General features: G+C 52.9%; 1 protein-coding gene across 3 annotated transcripts in view; it reads left to right on the forward strand.

Moving 5' to 3' along the window:
• GSG1L (GSG1 like) overlaps nucleotides 1-17,946 on the forward strand; it is a 174,672-nt gene that overhangs the window by 135,211 nt on the left and 21,515 nt on the right. For all 3 annotated transcript variants that reach the window (XM_002926591.4, XM_034670209.1, XM_034670210.1), the window contains one exon: nucleotides 10,541-10,708. In XM_002926591.4, the coding sequence (XP_002926637.1) occupies nucleotides 10,541-10,708 (168 nt within the window). The remainder of the gene's footprint in view (nucleotides 1-10,540; nucleotides 10,709-17,946) is intronic.

Consider the following 17,946-nt stretch of genomic DNA (forward strand, 5'->3'; position numbering starts at 1 on the left):
AGATCCAAAGCTTCTGGGAGATCTAAATTAGCTCTTTAGTATGAAAGAACAAGGAATCCATTCACGGTTTTGGCGATAAGGGACAGGTGATGATAGGGGATCTCTGAGAAAGGCTGAATCCTCACACTTCCCTTTGCTTTCCTTCTGGGTGGCCTGGGGCTAATAAAGAGAAGAACAGTGGGTGTGTGAGGTGGGCTGCCCTGACTTTGAGGAATGTATGGGTGGGGATGTTGAGAGACCCGAAGGGTGGCTGGCAGAAGGGGAGGCTGGATGCTCTGAGACAGCTGAACCCCTGATTTGGAGGAAACCAGTCATCAGGGCAGAGACTGGGGAGCAAGGACCTGGAGACCAGACTGGGTGTAATGAGCTGGAGCCAGGCAGGTCCCCACTCCTGGTTCTAAATGTCACCGCCCAGTCTCGGCCAGAGGAATTAGGTGGGAGGCCACTTCTAGAAGAGACACTGGGTCACGGTAGACCAGCAGCCTGGCCCGCTGATCTCCAGCCCCACACCGCCCTTCCCTTCTTTCCAGTTGTGGATAGGACAGATTCTCCAGCTCTGGCTGGCTCCGCGTCCACATCAGGTGAGTGTGGCCAAGAGTGGCCAGCGGTGCTTGGAGGAAGGGTGGAGCCGAGCGCCACACGGGTCCTGATAACTTAATCTCTCAGAGCGAGAGTTTGGACATGAAGCCAGACAGAAGTGGCTAGTAAGAATGTTGAAACTGCTGATGGCAGTAATGACAGCAAACCTTTCCTGAGGGCCTAGTCTATGGGTCAGGCACTGTTCTGAGGTGTTTAGAATGGCCCATCTCCTTCAATCCTTGCATCGGCGTTGTGAGCTGGCGCTGTTGTTATGTCCATTAAAATGATATGAGGAGTAAGAGGCAGAGAGGTTAAGCATCTTGCCCAAAGTCACACATGAGGAAATTTAACCCCATGGACCCCAGCTTTTAGGGTGTCTGCCCCCCTCCATCTATTTCTCTGTCATCACTCTCCCTCACTCCAGCATCCCAGACCTCCTGTGGTCTGCGGACTGTTCCCTACTGCCTTCTGCCTCCGCACCTTTGCACATGCCCTTCCCTCTTCCTGGAATGCTCTTCCCCCTGGCAGACTCTCGCNCGTCGGCCATGGGAACCTTTCTTTCTCTGAAAGCTGGGCCTCCAGCCCTGCTCCTCTGCTCCTCTCCTCCCTTTGGACTGGCCTCATTCTCATCTGACTTATTTAAGGCCAGGGCCCAATGTGCGGCCCCTATTAGGGCTGATCCGTTTCTTGTCACTGAGGCCTGCGAGATGGATCAGCCCCATTTTTCATCCCTTGCTTTTGGGGCCTCGCCAGGGCTGTGCAGTGTCATTTCTCTTGTTTAATATGTGTGAGGCCATTTGTCAAAATTCTGGCCCCTGCGCCGCCCCTGTCCCCACCCCCAGGCACCAGAGAGGAGACCAGCTTTGAGGCCAGACAGCGCTGGCCTCTGTCTCCCTGCCCAGCAGAGCAAGACAGGCCGTGGGGGCTTGGGAGGTCAGGGAATCGGAGACGCCCAGCTGATGTTGGGCACCAGCTGCTGGGAGGGACGCCTGCACAGGAAGGGGAAGGTTCCTTGATTGGGAATCAGACAGCCTGGCTCAAACCTTACCCGGACACGCATGGCTGGGCCGCTGTGGGCCGGCGGCATGGAGGTGTGGGTGAGGCCGGAGGAATCAGCTTGGGAGCAGACCCCCAGTCTGACGCTCGCCAGCTGCGGGCTCACACCAGGTCACTCAGCCTCCCGGGGCCTCAGTATCTTCATTTGTAAAATGGGGATGGCCTGAGTCTACTCATGGGGCTCTTGCGAGCAGTGCGTCGGGTTTCTCTTCATTTGGACCACAGCAGCCTCAAATACAAATGTGGTATTGTCTCTTACGGTTTAGTGGGTTGACCGGGCTTGGCTAGGTTGTCCTTGTCAGGGTCTTCCACGACGCTGCAGTGGGATGTGGCACCCTCTGGGGCGTGGCCGGGCAGGACGTCCAAGCTGGCCCCTCCCAGCATGGGCTGGGGGATGCTGGCTGGGGCTGGGGGCTCAGCTAGGCTGTCAGCGGGAGCGGCTTCCTACGGGGAGCATGCATTCCAAGCGATCCGAGCAGAAGCTACAAGTTTATTTTATGACCTTGCCTCAGGAGTCACACTGTCACTTCTGGTGCGTTCTGTTGGTCAAGAGCAAGTGATGGGGCCGGATTCAAGGCGAAGGGGCCGCACAAAGCGTGAGCCTGAGGAGGTGAGGCTCGGGGCGGGGCATCTCTGGGGAGGAGCTACGATGAGGACCTTGTGAAGCGATGCGTGTGAGGTGCTTAGCACAGAGGATGTGCTCCACGAATGTTGCTGTTAGAGGCAAGCAACCCAGCCTCTTGGCGTATCCATCCGTAGAGCAGGTAACGGTCATGCGTGTGTCATAGGGTTGTTGGAGGGACTACGTGGACCAAGCTCTTAAAGCGCTTGGTACACAGTAAGTGCTCCTAAGTGGCGGTCATTCTAAGTGGTGACAGTGACATTGAGCCTTTGGTAATGCTGCTCTCACTTGCTGGGGGGCACGTGCCCCGAATGGCCAGGTGATGACACCCGGTGGGTGTGCAGGCAGCCCCTTGCTGTCTGTGCTCTGGCCTCCACCTGCCCTGGCCGTGCCCTCCCGTCCCTGCCTGACTCCCCGCTTTGACCCTAAGCCTCAGAACCCCATCCTCCTCTGAGCCCGGGGCCCCTCTGGCCCTCCTGCCTGCCTTCCCTGCCCCCCGCTCCAGCTCTGTGTCTCAGCTCCGCGAGCTGTCTGGTCTTGCCGTGCTAACTCCCACGGAGGGGCTACCATGCCCAGGTCAGGGACCAGGACACAGCCTCAGAAAGAGCAAAGGCCCAGGTCGCACAGTTAGCAAACTGCATGCAGCCCGCGGCTGAACGCAGCCCCTAGATGTTTTGTGTGGCCTGCCATGGTGTTAGATAAAAGATGTATTTGGGTGCCTGGGCGGCTCAGTTGGTTAAGCATCTGCCTTTGGCTCAGATCATGATCCCAGGGTCCTGGAATCGAGCCCTGAATTGTCGGGCTCCTTGCTCAGCAGGGAGTCTGCTTCTCCCTCTTCCTCTGCCCTCCCCTCTGCTCGTGCTCACCCTCTCTCTCACACACACACACAAAAATCTATAAAAATCTATACCTATTAAAAAATACAGTGTTGAAAAAAAAGATGTATTTGTTTTTAACATCTTAAAAATCCGAGTTTGGGGCTTCTCTTGACCGTGAGAAGCTGTGTCCTTGCCGAACTGGCCTTGCCACATGACACCAGGAGCTGGAGTGGAGGGTGGCTGCCCCTTTAGATGGGGCACATGCTTTCCAGGTCACCCCTGTCCCCACCACACCCTATTGCCCTGTATTTTCCCCACATTATCATCCACCAGACCCTGCAGGAATTTGAGTTGTGACCCCTGCGTGGAAGGTCAGCATGGCAGATTTTCTGGTGATGACAGGAACGTGGAAAGCTAGTCACTTTGTCCTTCTGTTTTGAATTTGAGCAAAATGGAGAAAGATTTAAAAAAGGGCCCCTCCGACCACAACACACATAGCAAACCCCCAATCCTGAGGGGTAGGAGAGCATCATGGAGTCATAGCTTTATAAGAGCTAGAAGCCCAGAGAGGTTAAGCGGTTTGGCACAGGTCACACAGCAAACAGTAGCAGGTTGGGTCAGTACCGAGGGGGGTGGTGCCTCTCTGTTTGCCTCTGAGACCCCATCTGTGTGAAGTTGATGGCCTCACTGCTACCCTCCCTTCTTCCCTTTGCCCCCTTCCAGTTTCCACAACCCTGTGGAAACAGAAGGCTAGGCTCTTCCCTCTCTCGGGACCCTCGGCTGCCCTGTCCTCTCTGCAGGCCTTAGCTGGCCTTTCAGCAGATCGATCCCTTAAGGGTGGGGGGTTCTGCTGCTGTGACCACAGAAGGACCTTGGCCCCAAAGAGCCCCTGGAGAGGGTGTGTTTGCTGATGTCACTGCTGAGAGTCTGAGTGGTCAGCAGGAAGCAGGAAGCTCTTGCTCTTTCTCATGTCCCCCAAGGCAGGGGGCTCAGGCCTCCTCCCCTCCCTCTAAGACCAGGGAGGGGAAGGAGAGGCGTGGCTGCCCGAGGGTGCCTGCTGGCCATGCTGGACTAGCTAGCTGGGCCTCCAGAACCTGCCATTGTCAGCTCCTGCTCCCATCAGCTCTGGGGCACTGGGCATGGCCTGGACTGATCATTTGTGTCCTGTCCTGCATCGTGACTCTCTGTGCATCTGTCCTGAATGAGGATGAGGGCTGCCCCCCTTGGGGGTCAGGTAACAGTCTTCCCACCAAGCAGGGCCTGTGGTGGATTGCAAGGTGGGGTCTGTGCATTTCTGGATCTGTCCCCAGCACCCCCTGCCCTGCCCTGCAGCTCCCAGAGGACAAAGCAGTTGACAGCCTCTCTGTCTAACCTGTCACCCTCCCCTTTCCTCCCCACAGTGTCCACTCTGCTCTTGGCTCCAAAAACCAGGCCAGCCACCCACGTACCTCACTGCACCCGCTCAGAAGTGCAAGCTGCAAACCCCAGCAGGTGTTCGAGCCCGGGGTTTGCAAACTGTGCCCTGTTTGGGGGCCCAGAGGGGTGCTGGCATGAGGCACAGCAGGGAGGAGGGAGACTTGTGGATGTAAGCCTGAGCCCCCCAACCACAAAACCAATACAGTGTTTTTATATCTGTCTGTTCAGCCTGTTTTTATCGTATCTGTATTTCTTCATTCTCCAAATATTTACTGAGCATCTGCTGTGTGCCAGGCACTGTTCTGGGTGCTAAGGACATAGCAGTGAACAAAACAAAGCTCCTGTTTCCGGGAAGCTGAAGTTTGGAATGGGTGGGAAGACCATCAAAAACCAAATAATTGGGGCTACCGCTTTTGGGGAGACGGAGTAGACATACTTCTCCCTATTCCTCCTGCTAAGTACAACTGAAATCCTAGAACATGAGACATAAAGCAAGCATAAGCAGATGCTGAAAGGTAGAAGGCAGTAGGCTGGACTGGGGCCAAGAGACAGCACGTTGGTGAGTACTTTTTCTAGTGCATTCCACTTTGGAAATGAAGAAGTCAGCAACCCAGCACTGCCAAAGGCACGTGTGCGTGTGCGCACACACACACACACACCCTACCAAAAGTCTGCTTTCTGTAGCCGAAAGACCAGGAAAGGGGCAGCCTACCAAGACAGGAAACAGCAATAACTGCTCTCGATAGTCCTACATCACAGATAACAAACCACAAATAAACCAACAGTTGTGGTTTGACCCCCCACTCATGCCAAGCTTAGATTCACCTCACCAGGCTGTCATGAGGCCCCTCACCGGCTGCGGTGAGAGCAGAGTAGGGAGCCGGGAGGGTCACTTTGCTGGAACAGTAACAAGTCCCACCCACCCAAGAGTGGCAGTGGCGGTCACATGCGGAGCCAGGACCCCTACCCCCAGCAGGGGGTAGCATGACTAGAAGTTTCCCCTTAAGACTGGGAACACCACTCTTCCTCAGCCCAGTGCTGGAAGTTCTCGCTCGTACAGTAAAGCATGGAAAGTAAACCAGAGGCATACAGATTGGAAAGGAACAACTAAGCCATACTTATTTGCAGATGACATGACGGTCTATGTAGAAAAATCCAAGAGATCTACCAAAAAATGCCTAGACCTAATAGACGAGTTCAGTACAGTCTTGGTATACAAGAGAAAAACCACAGAAATCAATTACATTTCTTTTTTTTTTTAAGATTTATTGATTTTACAGAGCGTGTGAGTGTGTGTGAGTGGGGGGAGGGGCAGAGAATCTTCCAGCACACTCTCCACTGAACATGGAGCCTGAAACCAGGAGTCAGATGCTCAACCAACTGAGCCACCCAATCAATTTTTTAAAAAGATTTATTTATTTATTTGAGAGAGAGAGAGAGCACAGGCAGGGGAAGGGCAGAGGGAGAGGAAGCGGAAGAGAATCTCAAGCAGACATGCCACTGAGCGTGGAGCCCGATGGGGGCTCTGTCTCAAGATCCTGAGATCATGGCCTGAGCCGAAACCAAGAGTCAGGTGCTCAACTGACTGAGCCACCCAGGCGCCCCGGTGCCCCAATCAGTTATATTTCTATAAACTAACATTGAACAGTTGGACAACAAAACTAAAAATACAATACTGTTTGCACTTTAAAAAGTGAAACACTTTGTCATAAATCTAACAAAAAAACACCTGTAGGACTTGCATGCTCAAAACCACAAAATGCCAATGGGAGAAATCAAAGAAGATCGAAATAAATAGATAAACCATGTTTGTGGTAAAGACGCCAGTTCTCCTCAAGCTGATATACAGGTTTCATGCAATTCCTATTAAAATCTCATCAAGATTTCTTGTAGGTATAGACAAGATTATTCTAGAATTTACTAGGAAAGGTAAAGGAACTAGAATAGCTAAAACAATTTTGAAAAAGAAGACTAAAAGTGGGAGGAATCATTCTATCCAATTTCAAGACTTAATAAATAGTTACAGTAGTCTAGGCTGTGTGGTATGGGTGGAGGGATACACAGAGATCAATGGACAGAACAAGGGACCTAGAAATAGACCCACACACAGAGGCCTAACTGATATTTGACAAATATGCAAATCCGTTAAGTGGATGGGGGAGTAGCCTTTTCAGCAAATGGTGCTGGAACTATTGGACATTCAGAGACAAAAGAAAAAAAATCAATCTTGATCTAAACTCCATGCCTTGTATAAAAATTAACTCAAAATGGGTCATAGACCTTAATATAAATTGTAAAACTATAAAATTTTTAGAAAAAAAAGAGAAAATCTTTGGGTTCTAGACATAGTCTAAGAGGTTTTAGATTTGATATCAAATGGATCAAAAGCATAAATGGAAATTTGATAAATTGGATGTCAGCAAAATGAAACACTTGCTCTGTGACAGACTTATTAAGAGGTTGGAAAGACAAGTTACAGGAAGAAAACGTTTGTAAGCCACCTCTCTGACAAAGGCCTAGTATTTAGGATCTATACAAACCCTCCAAACTCAACAGAAAACAACAACAGAAGCAAACAGTCCGATTAGAAAGTGGGCAGAAGAACACGAACAGATATTTTGCCAAAGAGGATAAACAGATGGCAAGTAAGCAACTGAAAAGATGTTCAACACCATTAGCCATTAGGAACATGCAAATGAAAACCACAACGGGGTGTTACTACACATCTATCAGAATCGCTAAAATAAAAAAAAAAGTGACAACATGACATGCTGGTGGAGATGTGGAGAAACCCCCTGATATAAGGGAACAAATGGTTGATACACACAGCAGCCAGAATGACTCTCCAGAGAATTATACTGAGTATGAAAGCCAGTCCCCAAAATACGCACTGTGTGATTCCATTTATGCAACATTCTTAAAATGACAAAATTAGAGAAATGAGCTGATTACTGGTTGCCAGAGGTTGGGAGGGATGGGGTGTGGCTGTAAAATGGCAAAGGAGGGATCGTGGCGGTGATGGATGGAGATGTTCTGTATCTTGACTGTATCCGTTTCAGTACGCTGGCTGGGGACTGTATTTGCAAGATATCGCCATTGAGGGAAACTGGGTAAAGGGTACACGGATCTCTCTGTATTCTTTCTTACAACTGCATGTGAATCTATAATTATCCCAAAATAGAAAGTTTCATTTAAGAACAAAGAATAATAAATAATAGGAAGAAAAGCTACAGGAGAATTACAGGGTGTGGCAAGGGCTGAGATGAAATTGAACAGGGTGTGTGACAGGGAGAGACGTGCCTCCTCTGATTGGGTCATCAGACTTGGGAGTTGGACCTGCTCCTGGATAACATCCTTGATCATATAAAGATTAGAAGTTCACTTTAAAACTAAGCTATGCAAGAGAGGGGAATTTATAGAAAGTAATTGTACAAGAAGTTGGGTAGCCAATGACAGACACCCAATTCAAACTGGCTTAGGGAAAGAAAAAAATTCGATAAAGGAATTTGGACTCCCATAACTGAAAAGTCCAGGGATAATGGCTTCAGCTCAGGGATCTACCTCCTTACCATGGCTCTGCTTTGAGTCAGCCTCCTTAGCAAGTTGCGTAGTGGCAAGACAGTCTCCAGCAGCTCCAGGCTTATATCCCACCAGCTTGGCACACTAGGAGAAATACGTCCAAGAATCTGGGGATCAAGTCTCATTAGCCTGACTTGGGAGTCACATGCCCATCCTTGAACCTATTACTGTGCCCAGAGGGAAGTGTTGCTCTCACTGGCCAGGTGTTGGCCATGTGATCACCCCTTAAAGTTGAGGGTCAGGCCAGCTCCACACAAACCACATGGCCTGAGAGGAGGGGAACACTGGTCCCTTAGCAGAATGGATGCCAGTCAGGCAAAACCAACCTATGTATCCTCGTGGAATCCCAGGAAAAGCCTGCTTCTTTATTCTCTAACTTCACGTTCTGAATTTCCACCTCTGTAGTTCAAACACACATCCCACTTTGAACTAGTCTTGAGTTTTATTGCTTAGAAGAGAGAGTATCTGATTGGACCAACTTTGGTCAGATGCTCAGCCCTCATCCAATCATCTATGAACAGGGGGCAGGGTCACCTACTGGGCTCTTTGATGATGGACAGGGCGGTTCTAAGATGGGCCAGGTGGACCCCGTCACTGTCTATTACAGATCCAAAGCTTCTGGGAGATCTAAATTAGCTCTTTAGTATGAAAGAACAAGGAATCCATTCACGGTTTTGGCGATAAGGGACAGGTGATGATAGGGGATCTCTGAGAAAGGCTGAATCCTCACACTTCCCTTTGCTTTCCTTCTGGGTGGCCTGGGGCTAATAAAGAGAAGAACAGTGGGTGTGTGAGGTGGGCTGCCCTGACTTTGAGGAATGTATGGGTGGGGATGTTGAGAGACCCGAAGGGTGGCTGGCAGAAGGGGAGGCTGGATNCTGCTTAGAAGAGAGAGTATCTGATTGGACCAACTTTGGTCAGATGCTCAGTCCTCATCCAATCATCTATGAACAGGGGGCAGGGTCACCTGCTGGGCTCTTTGATGATGGACAGGGCGGTTCTAAGATGGGCCAGGTGGACCCCGTCGCTGTCTATTACAGATCCAAAGCTTCTGGGAGATCTAAATTAACTCCTTAGTATGAAAGAACAAGGAATCCATTCACGGTTTTGGCGATAAGGGACAGGTGATGATAGGGGATCTCTGTGAGAAAGGCTGAATCCTCACACTTCCCTTTGCTTTCCTTCTGGGTGGCCTGGGGCTGATAAAGAGAAGAATAGTGGGTGTGTGAGGTGGGCTGCTCTGACTTTGAGGAATGTATGGGTGGGGATGTTGAGAGACCCGAAGGGTGGCTGGCAGAAGGGGAGGCTGGATGCTCTGAGACAGCTGAACCCCTGATTTGGAGGAAACCAGTCATCAGGGCAGAGACTGGGGAGCAAGGACCTGGAGACCAGACTGGGTGTAATGAGCTGGAGCCAGGCAGGTCCCCACTCCTGGTTCTAAATGTCACCGCCCAGTCTCGGCCAGAGGAATTAGGTGGGAGGCCACTTCTAGAAGAGACACTGGGTCACGGTAGACCAGCAGCCTGGCCCGCTGATCTCCAGCCCCACACCGCCCTTCCCTTCTTTCCAGTTGTGGATAGGACAGATTCTCCAGCTCTGGCTGGCTCCGCGTCCACATCAGGTGAGTGTGGCCAAGAGTGGCCAGTGGTGCTTGGAGGAAGGGTGGAGCCGAGCACCACATGGGTCCTGATAACTTAATCTCTCAGAGCGAGAGTTTGGAAATGAAGCCAGACAGAAGTGGCTAGTAAGAATGTTGAAACTGCTGATGGCAGTAATGACAGCAAACCTTTCCTGAGGGCCTAGTCTATGGGTCAGGCACTGTTCTGAGGTGTTTAGAATGGCCCATCTCCTTCAATCCTTGCATCGGCGTTGTGAGCTGGCGCTGTTGTTATGTCNACGGCATTGTGAGCTGGTGCTGTTGTTATGTCCATTAAAATGATATGAGAAGTAAGAGGCAGAGAGGTTAAGCATCTTGCCCAAAGTCACACATGAAGAAATTTAACCCCATGGACCCCAGCTTTTAGGGTGTCTGCCCCCCTCCATCTATTTCTCTGTCATCACTCTCCCTCACTCCAGCATCCCAGACCTCCTGTGGTCTGCGGACTGTTCCCTACTGCCTTCTGCCTCCGCACCTTTGCACATGCCCTTCCCTCTTCCTGGAATGCTCTTCCCCCTGGCAGACTCTCGCTTGTCCTCCAAGACCCTGTGCAAGCCTTGTTGGGTTCTGGTGACCTTGCCCGAGGCTGGCCCCCTTGGATGGAAGGTCTCGCTCTTTCCTTGCCTCCCAGTAATAAACGCTGTCGTGTCTGTGTCACCGAGTACAGCCTGAATGAAGCAGGGACCTCATCTTGGTCTTCTCTCCTCTGGCCCAGAGGAGGCAGCTGTGCAGGGTGGATGCATGTCCGGCGGGTGGGCTTTCCTGTCTGCTGCCCAGCCTCACTGTGGCGCCTCTCTCCTCATCTCTTGGCAGCCTGGCGTGGGGCTCCTTCACCTGCTGCATGGCGGCCTCTGTCACCACACTCAACTCCTACACCAAGACGGTCATTGAGTTCCGGCACAAGCGCAAGGTCTTTGAGCAGGGCTACCGGGAGGAGCCGACCTTCATAGACCCTGAGGCCATCAAGTACTTCCGGGAGAGGTCAGTGCACACGGGTCACCTCTGGTCACCATTGGGAATCCAAAGCCCAGGGTTTGGCCTCAGTGGCCACAGGGCTCCAGTCAAAAACTGGAGTGAGTGATCTGACAGAAACATCCTTGGGGGGTAGTGGGGATAGAAGGGACAGGCTGGGTGAGGCAGGGTTTGGACCCCACTGTGTTGGAATTTCTGAGACATTTTGATGTTTTGTGGGACGTGAGGCTGCCTTGCGATCAGAGCCTGAGAAACCAAGAGGAAGAGAACTGAGTCTCAGTGTTTGGTACTTAGCCCCAGGCTTCTGAGAACCAGGCTGTTTAGGGGCATACAGAGAATGAACCAACGGCCACTTCTTGGGCTCTGTCACAGCACTGAGTGAAAAGAGGACCCAGCAGTGGGGTCGTTGATGACTGCTGGAGGAGGAGGTCTCCTTAAGGCCAGGGACTACATCTGATCACTTGAGTCCTCAGAGTCCAGTTGGAATTAGAAGGAGTGACAATAAATTGTGTGTGTATGAATGGACGGATGAATGGTTGGGTATATGTATGTGTATGGTCAGGTGGGTGGATGGATGGATTTATGAATGGTCGGGTAGGTGGATGGATGGATGGGTGGGTATGTGGATGGATGAATGGATGGACGGTTGGATGGATATATGTATGTATGTATTGGTGGGGGGTGGGTGGATGGATGGATGGATGGTGGATAATGGATGAGTGGAAGGACAGACAGACAGATAGCATATTTCCTGGGACACCCTCCTAAGTAAACTACCCACACCCAAATCCTTATCACAGTGTCGGGCCTGGGGGAGCTGACTGGATATGCAATAATGCCTTTCAATGGCAGGGAACTGAAAGGTTGTCAGGACTGATGACCGTCTGAGGAGGAAAAGGGGGAAGGAGGCTGTGGAGCTGGGCAGCGTCCTGGGATTCTCTGTGGGGGCAGTGGAAAGGTTTCAAGCCGAGGAGTCACATGATGGAGGCCACACAGGGATCTCTCTCTGACTGCTGCAGACCCTGTCATCTCTCCTGTCCCGTGAGGGTCTCCTTTCTGTCCCTTGAACATGGCAAGCTCACCCCCTCTTGGGGCCTTTGCACTTGCTCTGCCCTTGCCTGGAGTGCTCACCTAGCTGGCTCACTGGGGTCTCAGTGTGCATGTCACCTGCTCAGAGAGGCCTTCCTTAACCCCTCGCTCTAAGTGTGCCCCACGCACTCCAGTCGCTCTTTTCCCAGAACACCTATGCACCCTGACCTTGGTCTGTTTGTGTTTGATAGTTTATAGGCTGTGAGCTCCAGGATAGACGGGCTTCGCTGTCTTGGTCCCCACTGTATTCTGAGCACCTACAACTAGGCCAGGCACCTAGTAGGTGCTTTTTTATTTTTCTTTGGGTAACCGATGGAATTGTTCTCCCTGGAGACCTCAGGCCTGGCTGCCTCTCACCGTTTCAGCCCAAACTTCTTCATTGGGCAGATTCAGCTTCCCAGCACCCCCACGCCAGAGTCCCAGGTCAGGTGTCCAGTCTGGGGCCAGGCAGCTGTGGCTGGGGAGCTCAGACTGCCCAGGCAGACAGGGCCGCCTCGCCCATGGCTGCGGACAAAGCATGCTCACTAGGAAGGTGGCGATGGCCAGCGTAGGACGGGACCCGCAGTAGGCACTCCGGAAATGCTAATAGCAGCCGCACACACAGCCTGATGTCTAAAACCACCCCATAACACTGCATCCCCAGCTGTCCCCTCGGCTGCGGGACAGCCTGTGGCATCCGCGGGCAGCCTTGTTTTGCTGAGGCGGAAGACAGGACCTCCTAGTACCCCATCAGCAAGAAGTTGCTGTTTGCTGCTGCCCCGGTTGCAACGGTCCCTAGCAGCTCAGGCCCCAGCTCTGTGGGGCAGACAGATAGTTCCCAGCAAATGTGCAGAGTATCACTTCACACGTTCATAACTCGAACATCATGCACAGGTTAATCAAATTGTATTTTCCATCCTCTCCGAGGAGAACATTTCAGCTTAGCTGGGATGTTCTGGGGTTTTTTTTGTTTTGTTTTTGTTTTTTTTTTTTTTNGCCCATGGCTGCGGACAAAGCATGCTCACTAGGAAGGTGGCAATGGCCAGCGTAGGACGGGACCCGCAGTAGGCACTCCGGAAATGCTAATAGCAGCCGCACACACAGCCTGATGTCTAAAACCACCCCATAACACTGCATCCCCAGCTGTCCCCTCGGCTGCGGGACAGCCTGTGGCATCCGCGGGCAGCCTTGTTTTGCTGAGGCGGAAGACAGGACCTCCTAGTACCCCATCAGCAAGAAGTTGCTGTTTGCTGCTGCCCCGGTTGCAACGGTCCCTAGCAGCTCAGGCCCCAGCTCTGTGGGGCAGACAGATAGTTCCCAGCAAATGTGCAGAGTATCACTTCACACGTTCATAACTCGAACATCATGCACAGGTTAATCAAATTGTATTTTCCATCCTCTCCGAGGAGAACATTCCCATCCTCTCCGAGGAGAACAAATTGTATTTCCCATCCTCTCCTGGGATGTTCTGGGTTTTTTTTTTGTTTTGTTTTTGTTTTTGTTTTTTTGTGCCTTCCCCACAAAGCCCAGAGCACATGGATCTCTGTCTGTACAGGCTTGCAAGTGGCCCAGCAGCAGCAGGGCTGCAATTCTGCAATGGCCAGTGTCCCCAGAACTGCAGCCATGGACACTAGGGGAGAGATTGGAGGGGCCCACCTGCCTAAGTTTCCTCCCCCTTGGGGGACGGGGGGGTTCCATAGAAGGGGGTGGGAGTAGGGGCTTGGGGGAATCCTCAGTCTGAGTGCGTGGGCATTCTAGGCCCGTGGCTTCAGTGCTATGTGACTTGGGGGAAGGCGCTGAGCCTGTCTGGGCCAGTGTCCTCTGACCCCCAGCGGGAGAGCACGGAGCCGTCAGCGTCCTGGGAAGTCACACTTTGATAACCCTGGTAATGTGCTGAGCACAGAACTCCATTTTGCGTCTGTGAGTCTGTTTCCTCTGCCACAGATGTGAAATATAAAGCTTGGTAATGATTGGGACGATTAGCTTAGGAGATGGCATTTTAGGCATTAGGAATCTAAGAACCATATTAATAAGCACAGCAGACATATGGTGCCTGCCCCGTGCCAAGCACTCTCTGTCTGCTGCCGATGTGACTCAGTGACTCCCACCACACCTCTGCGAGGTAGTAGGTACTATTGTGTCTCTGTTTCATAGATGCAAAATCAAGGCACAGAGAGGTAAAGTGACTTGTCTGAGGTCACACAGCTGGTAAGTGCCAGAGCTGGGATTTGAAGCAGGCCACCATCGGTCTCGTGATGTGTGGCCTCTCAGGACTGGTCAGCAGCCTCTGCCCTGCGGTGTTGAGGTGGGAGCTGGGCTTGCAGGGGTGACTGAGGGGAATCTGCTGAGGGTCATGGTGTGAAGGTGGGTGTGGTGCCCTGGGAGAGGGTGCAGGGTCTCCCAGCCGTGCCCGCCATTCCTGTCCCTGGATTTGCGGATCCCACTACATCCAGGCCTCTCCCTCTGTGCTCCTGACAGGGCAAGATGCCGGCCCATGGGGGCTGATGGAGGAGGGAGAGCCTGGTCTGTCCCCACACCCCACCCCACTCCTATTGGAGTTTTCTCTGGGGAGCCTATTACAGGTCTCGGGACTCGGGCAGATTCTGAACAGTTTCCCGGGGTTTTGAAATGCATGTGTGTGTGTGTGTGTGTGCACGCACGTNTGCGCGCACGCACGTGCATGTATTCACAGGGAGGGGCCAGCGTGCACGAGTGTGGACCAGGGGGTGGGTAGCCTACCCCCTGACTCTTAGCAGCCTNCACGCACGTGCATGTATGCACAGGGAGGGGCCAGCGTGCACGAGTGTGGACCAGGGGGTGGGTAGCCTACCCCCTGACTCTTAGCAGCCTTGCCCACTTAGAGAAATGTCTGGAATTAAGTGCTCCCCAGTCACCCTGCCTGCCATCCCCAAGGAGGGCGTCTTAATGGGGCCTCCTGAGGGGAGGGTCGGAAGCTGCCGAATGAGAGGTAAATATTTGCAGACTGTGCTTTCTTGAATGCTTAATGTTCGGGGCTGCCTTAACAGCTTGTGGAGGAGAGCCAGACCTGTTGGACTGGACTCCAGCAGGAATTCAGCTGCACCAAGCAGACATCCCGCCTCCCTGGGGGAAGCCGCCGGGGTGGGAGAGCCAAAGTCCGGGAACTTCCAGAGGGGATAGCTCTCGATCCTCTGGTGGCCTCCTCCCTGGGGAATCAGATNCACCTAGCTGGCTCACTGGGGTCTCAGTGTGCATGTCACCTGCTCAGAGAGGCCTTCCTTAACCCCTCGCTCTAAGTGTGCCCCACGCACTCCGGTCGCTCTTTTCCCAGAACACCTATGCACCCTGACCTTGGTCTGTTTGTGTTTGATAGTTTATAGGCTGTGAGCTCCAGGATAGACGGGCTTCGCTGTCTTGGTCCCCACTGTATTCTGAGCACCTACAACTAGGCCAGGCACCTAGTAGGTGCTTTTTTATTTTTCTTTGGGTAACCTATGGAATTGTTCTCCCTGGAGACCTCAGGCCTGGCTGCCTCTCACCGTTTCAGCCCAAACTTCTTCATTGGGCAGATTCAGCTTCCCAGCACCCCCACGCCAGAGTCCCAGGTCAGGTGTCCAGTCTGGGGCCAGGCAGCTGTGGCTGGGGAGCTCAGACTGCCCAGGCAGACAGGGCCGCCTCGCCCATGGCTGCGGACAAAGCATGCTCACTAGGAAGGTGGCGATGGCCAGCGTAGGACGGGACCCGCAGTAGGCACTCCGGATATGCTAATAGCAGCCGCACACACAGCCCGATGTCTAAAACCACCCCATAACACTGCATCCCCAGCTGTCCCCTCGGCTGCAGGACAGCCTGTGGCATCCGCGGGCAGCCTTGTTTTGCTGAGGCAGAAGACAGGACCTCCTAGTACCCCATCAGCAAGAAGTTGCTGTTTGCTGCTGCCCCGGTTGCAACGGTCCCTAGCAGCTCAGGCCCCAGCTCTGTGGGGCAGACAGATAGTTCCCAGCAAATGTGCAGAGTATCACTTCACACGTTCATAACTCGAACATCATGCACAGGTTAATCAAATTGTATTTTCCATCCTCTCCGAGGAGAACATTCCCATCCTCTCCGAGGAGAACAAATTGTATTTCCCATCCTCTCCTGGGATGTTCTGGGTTTTTTTTTTGTTTTGTTTTTGTTTTTGTTTTTTTGTGCCTTCCCCACAAAGCCCAGAGCACATGGATCTCTGTCTGTACAGGCTTGCAAGTGGCCCAGCAGCAGCAGGGCTGCAATTCTGCAATGGCCAGTGTCCCCAGAACTGCAGCCATGGACACTAGGGGAGAGATTGGAGGGGCCCACCTGCCTAAGTTTCCTCCCCCTTGGGGGACGGGGGGGTTCCATAGAAGGGGGTGGGAGTAGGGGCTTGGGGGAATCCTCAGTCTGAGTGCGTGGGCATTCTAGGCCCGTGGCTTCAGTGCTATGTGACTTGGGGGAAGGCGCTGAGCCTGTCTGGGCCAGTGTCCTCTGACCCCCAGCGGGAGAGCACGGAGCCGTCAGCGTCCTGGGAAGTCACACTTTGATAACCCTGGTAATGTGCTGAGCACAGAACTCCATTTTGCGTCTGTGAGTCTGTTTCCTCTGCCACAGATGTGAAATATAAAGCTTGGTAATGATTGGGACGATTAGCTTAGGAGATGGCATTTTAGGCATTAGGAATCTAAGAACCATATTAATAAGCACAGCAGACATGTGGTGCCTGCCCCGTGCCAAGCACTCTCTGTCTGCTGCCGATGTGACTCAGTGACTCCCACCACACCTCTGCGAGGTAGTAGGTACTATTGTGTCTCTGTTTCATAGATGCGAAATCAAGGCACAGAGAGGTAAAGTGACTTGTCTGAGGTCACACAGCTGGTAAGTGCCAGAGCTGGGATTTGAAGCAGGCCACCATCGGTCTCGTGATGTGTGGCCTCTCAGGACTGGTCAGCAGCCTCTGCCCTGCGGTGTTGAGGTGGGAGCTGGGCTTGCAGGGGTGACTGAGGGGAATCTGCTGAGGGTCATGGTGTGAAGGTGGGTGTGGTGCCCTGGGAGAGGGTGCAGGGTCTCCCAGCCGTGCCCGCCATTCCTGTCCCTGGATTTGCGGATCCCACTACATCCAGGCCTCTCCCTCTGTGCTCCTGACAGGGCAAGATGCCGGCCCATGGGGGCTGATGGAGGAGGGAGAGCCTGGTCTGTCCCCACACCCCACCCCACTCCTATTGGAGTTTTCTCTGGGGAGCCTATTACAGGTCTCGGGACTCGGGCAGATTCTGAACAGTTTCCCGGGGTTTTGAAATGCATGTGTGTGTGTGTGTGTGTGCACGCACGTGCATGTATGCACAGGGAGGGGCCAGCGTGCACGAGTGTGGACCAGGGGGTGGGTAGCCTACCCCCTGACTCTTAGCAGCCTTGCCCACTTAGAGAAATGTCTGGAATTAAGTGCTCCCCAGTCACCCTGCCTGCCATCCCCAAGGAGGGCGTCTTAATGGGGCCTCCTGAGGGGAGGGTCGGAAGCTGCCGAATGAGAGGTAAATATTTGCAGACTGTGCTTTCTTGAATGCTTAATGTTCGGGGCTGCCTTAACAGCTTGTGGAGGAGAGCCAGACCTGTTGGACTGGACTCCAGCAGGAATTCAGCTGCACCAAGCAGACATCCCGCCTCCCTGGGGGAAGCCGCCGGGGTGGGAGAGCCAAAGTCCGGGAACTTCCAGAGGGGATAGCTCTCGATCCTCTGGTGGCCTCCTCCCTGGGGAATCAGATCGCAGGCTTTCACCTTGCTCTACGGCATGTCCCACTCTCTGAACTTACTTGTTAATTCATTTAGCGCCTTGTTGGTGCCTGCTGCCTTCCCGTGTGCGCACCGTCAGAGAAAGTGGGGAGCCGTCCTTCTGGCTTCCACTCGGGCCTGGCACCTAGCACCTCAGGGGCTCAATAAGTTGTGTGACTAACTCTCCATAAGCATTACACTGTTACTCACGCTGCAGCTCTGGACTGGCTTCCTCGCGGCCCAGGCCTGTTCTGGGCCTGGCCTGCGTGCACTCATTTAACCCCAAATGCACCCGTTAAGAAATCGACCAGGGTTGAAATTAACTCGGCAGTTGACTAGCTGTGGGGCCCCAGGTGGGTCGCTTCCCCTCTTGGAGCCTCAGTTTTCCTGGCTGGAAAATGGGCTGGCACCCTTCCTTG

The sequence above is a fragment of the Ailuropoda melanoleuca genome, chromosome 10 (assembly GCF_002007445.2).
Source record: "Ailuropoda melanoleuca isolate Jingjing chromosome 10, ASM200744v2, whole genome shotgun sequence".
In the NCBI taxonomy this organism is placed as follows: domain Eukaryota; kingdom Metazoa; phylum Chordata; class Mammalia; order Carnivora; family Ursidae; genus Ailuropoda; species Ailuropoda melanoleuca.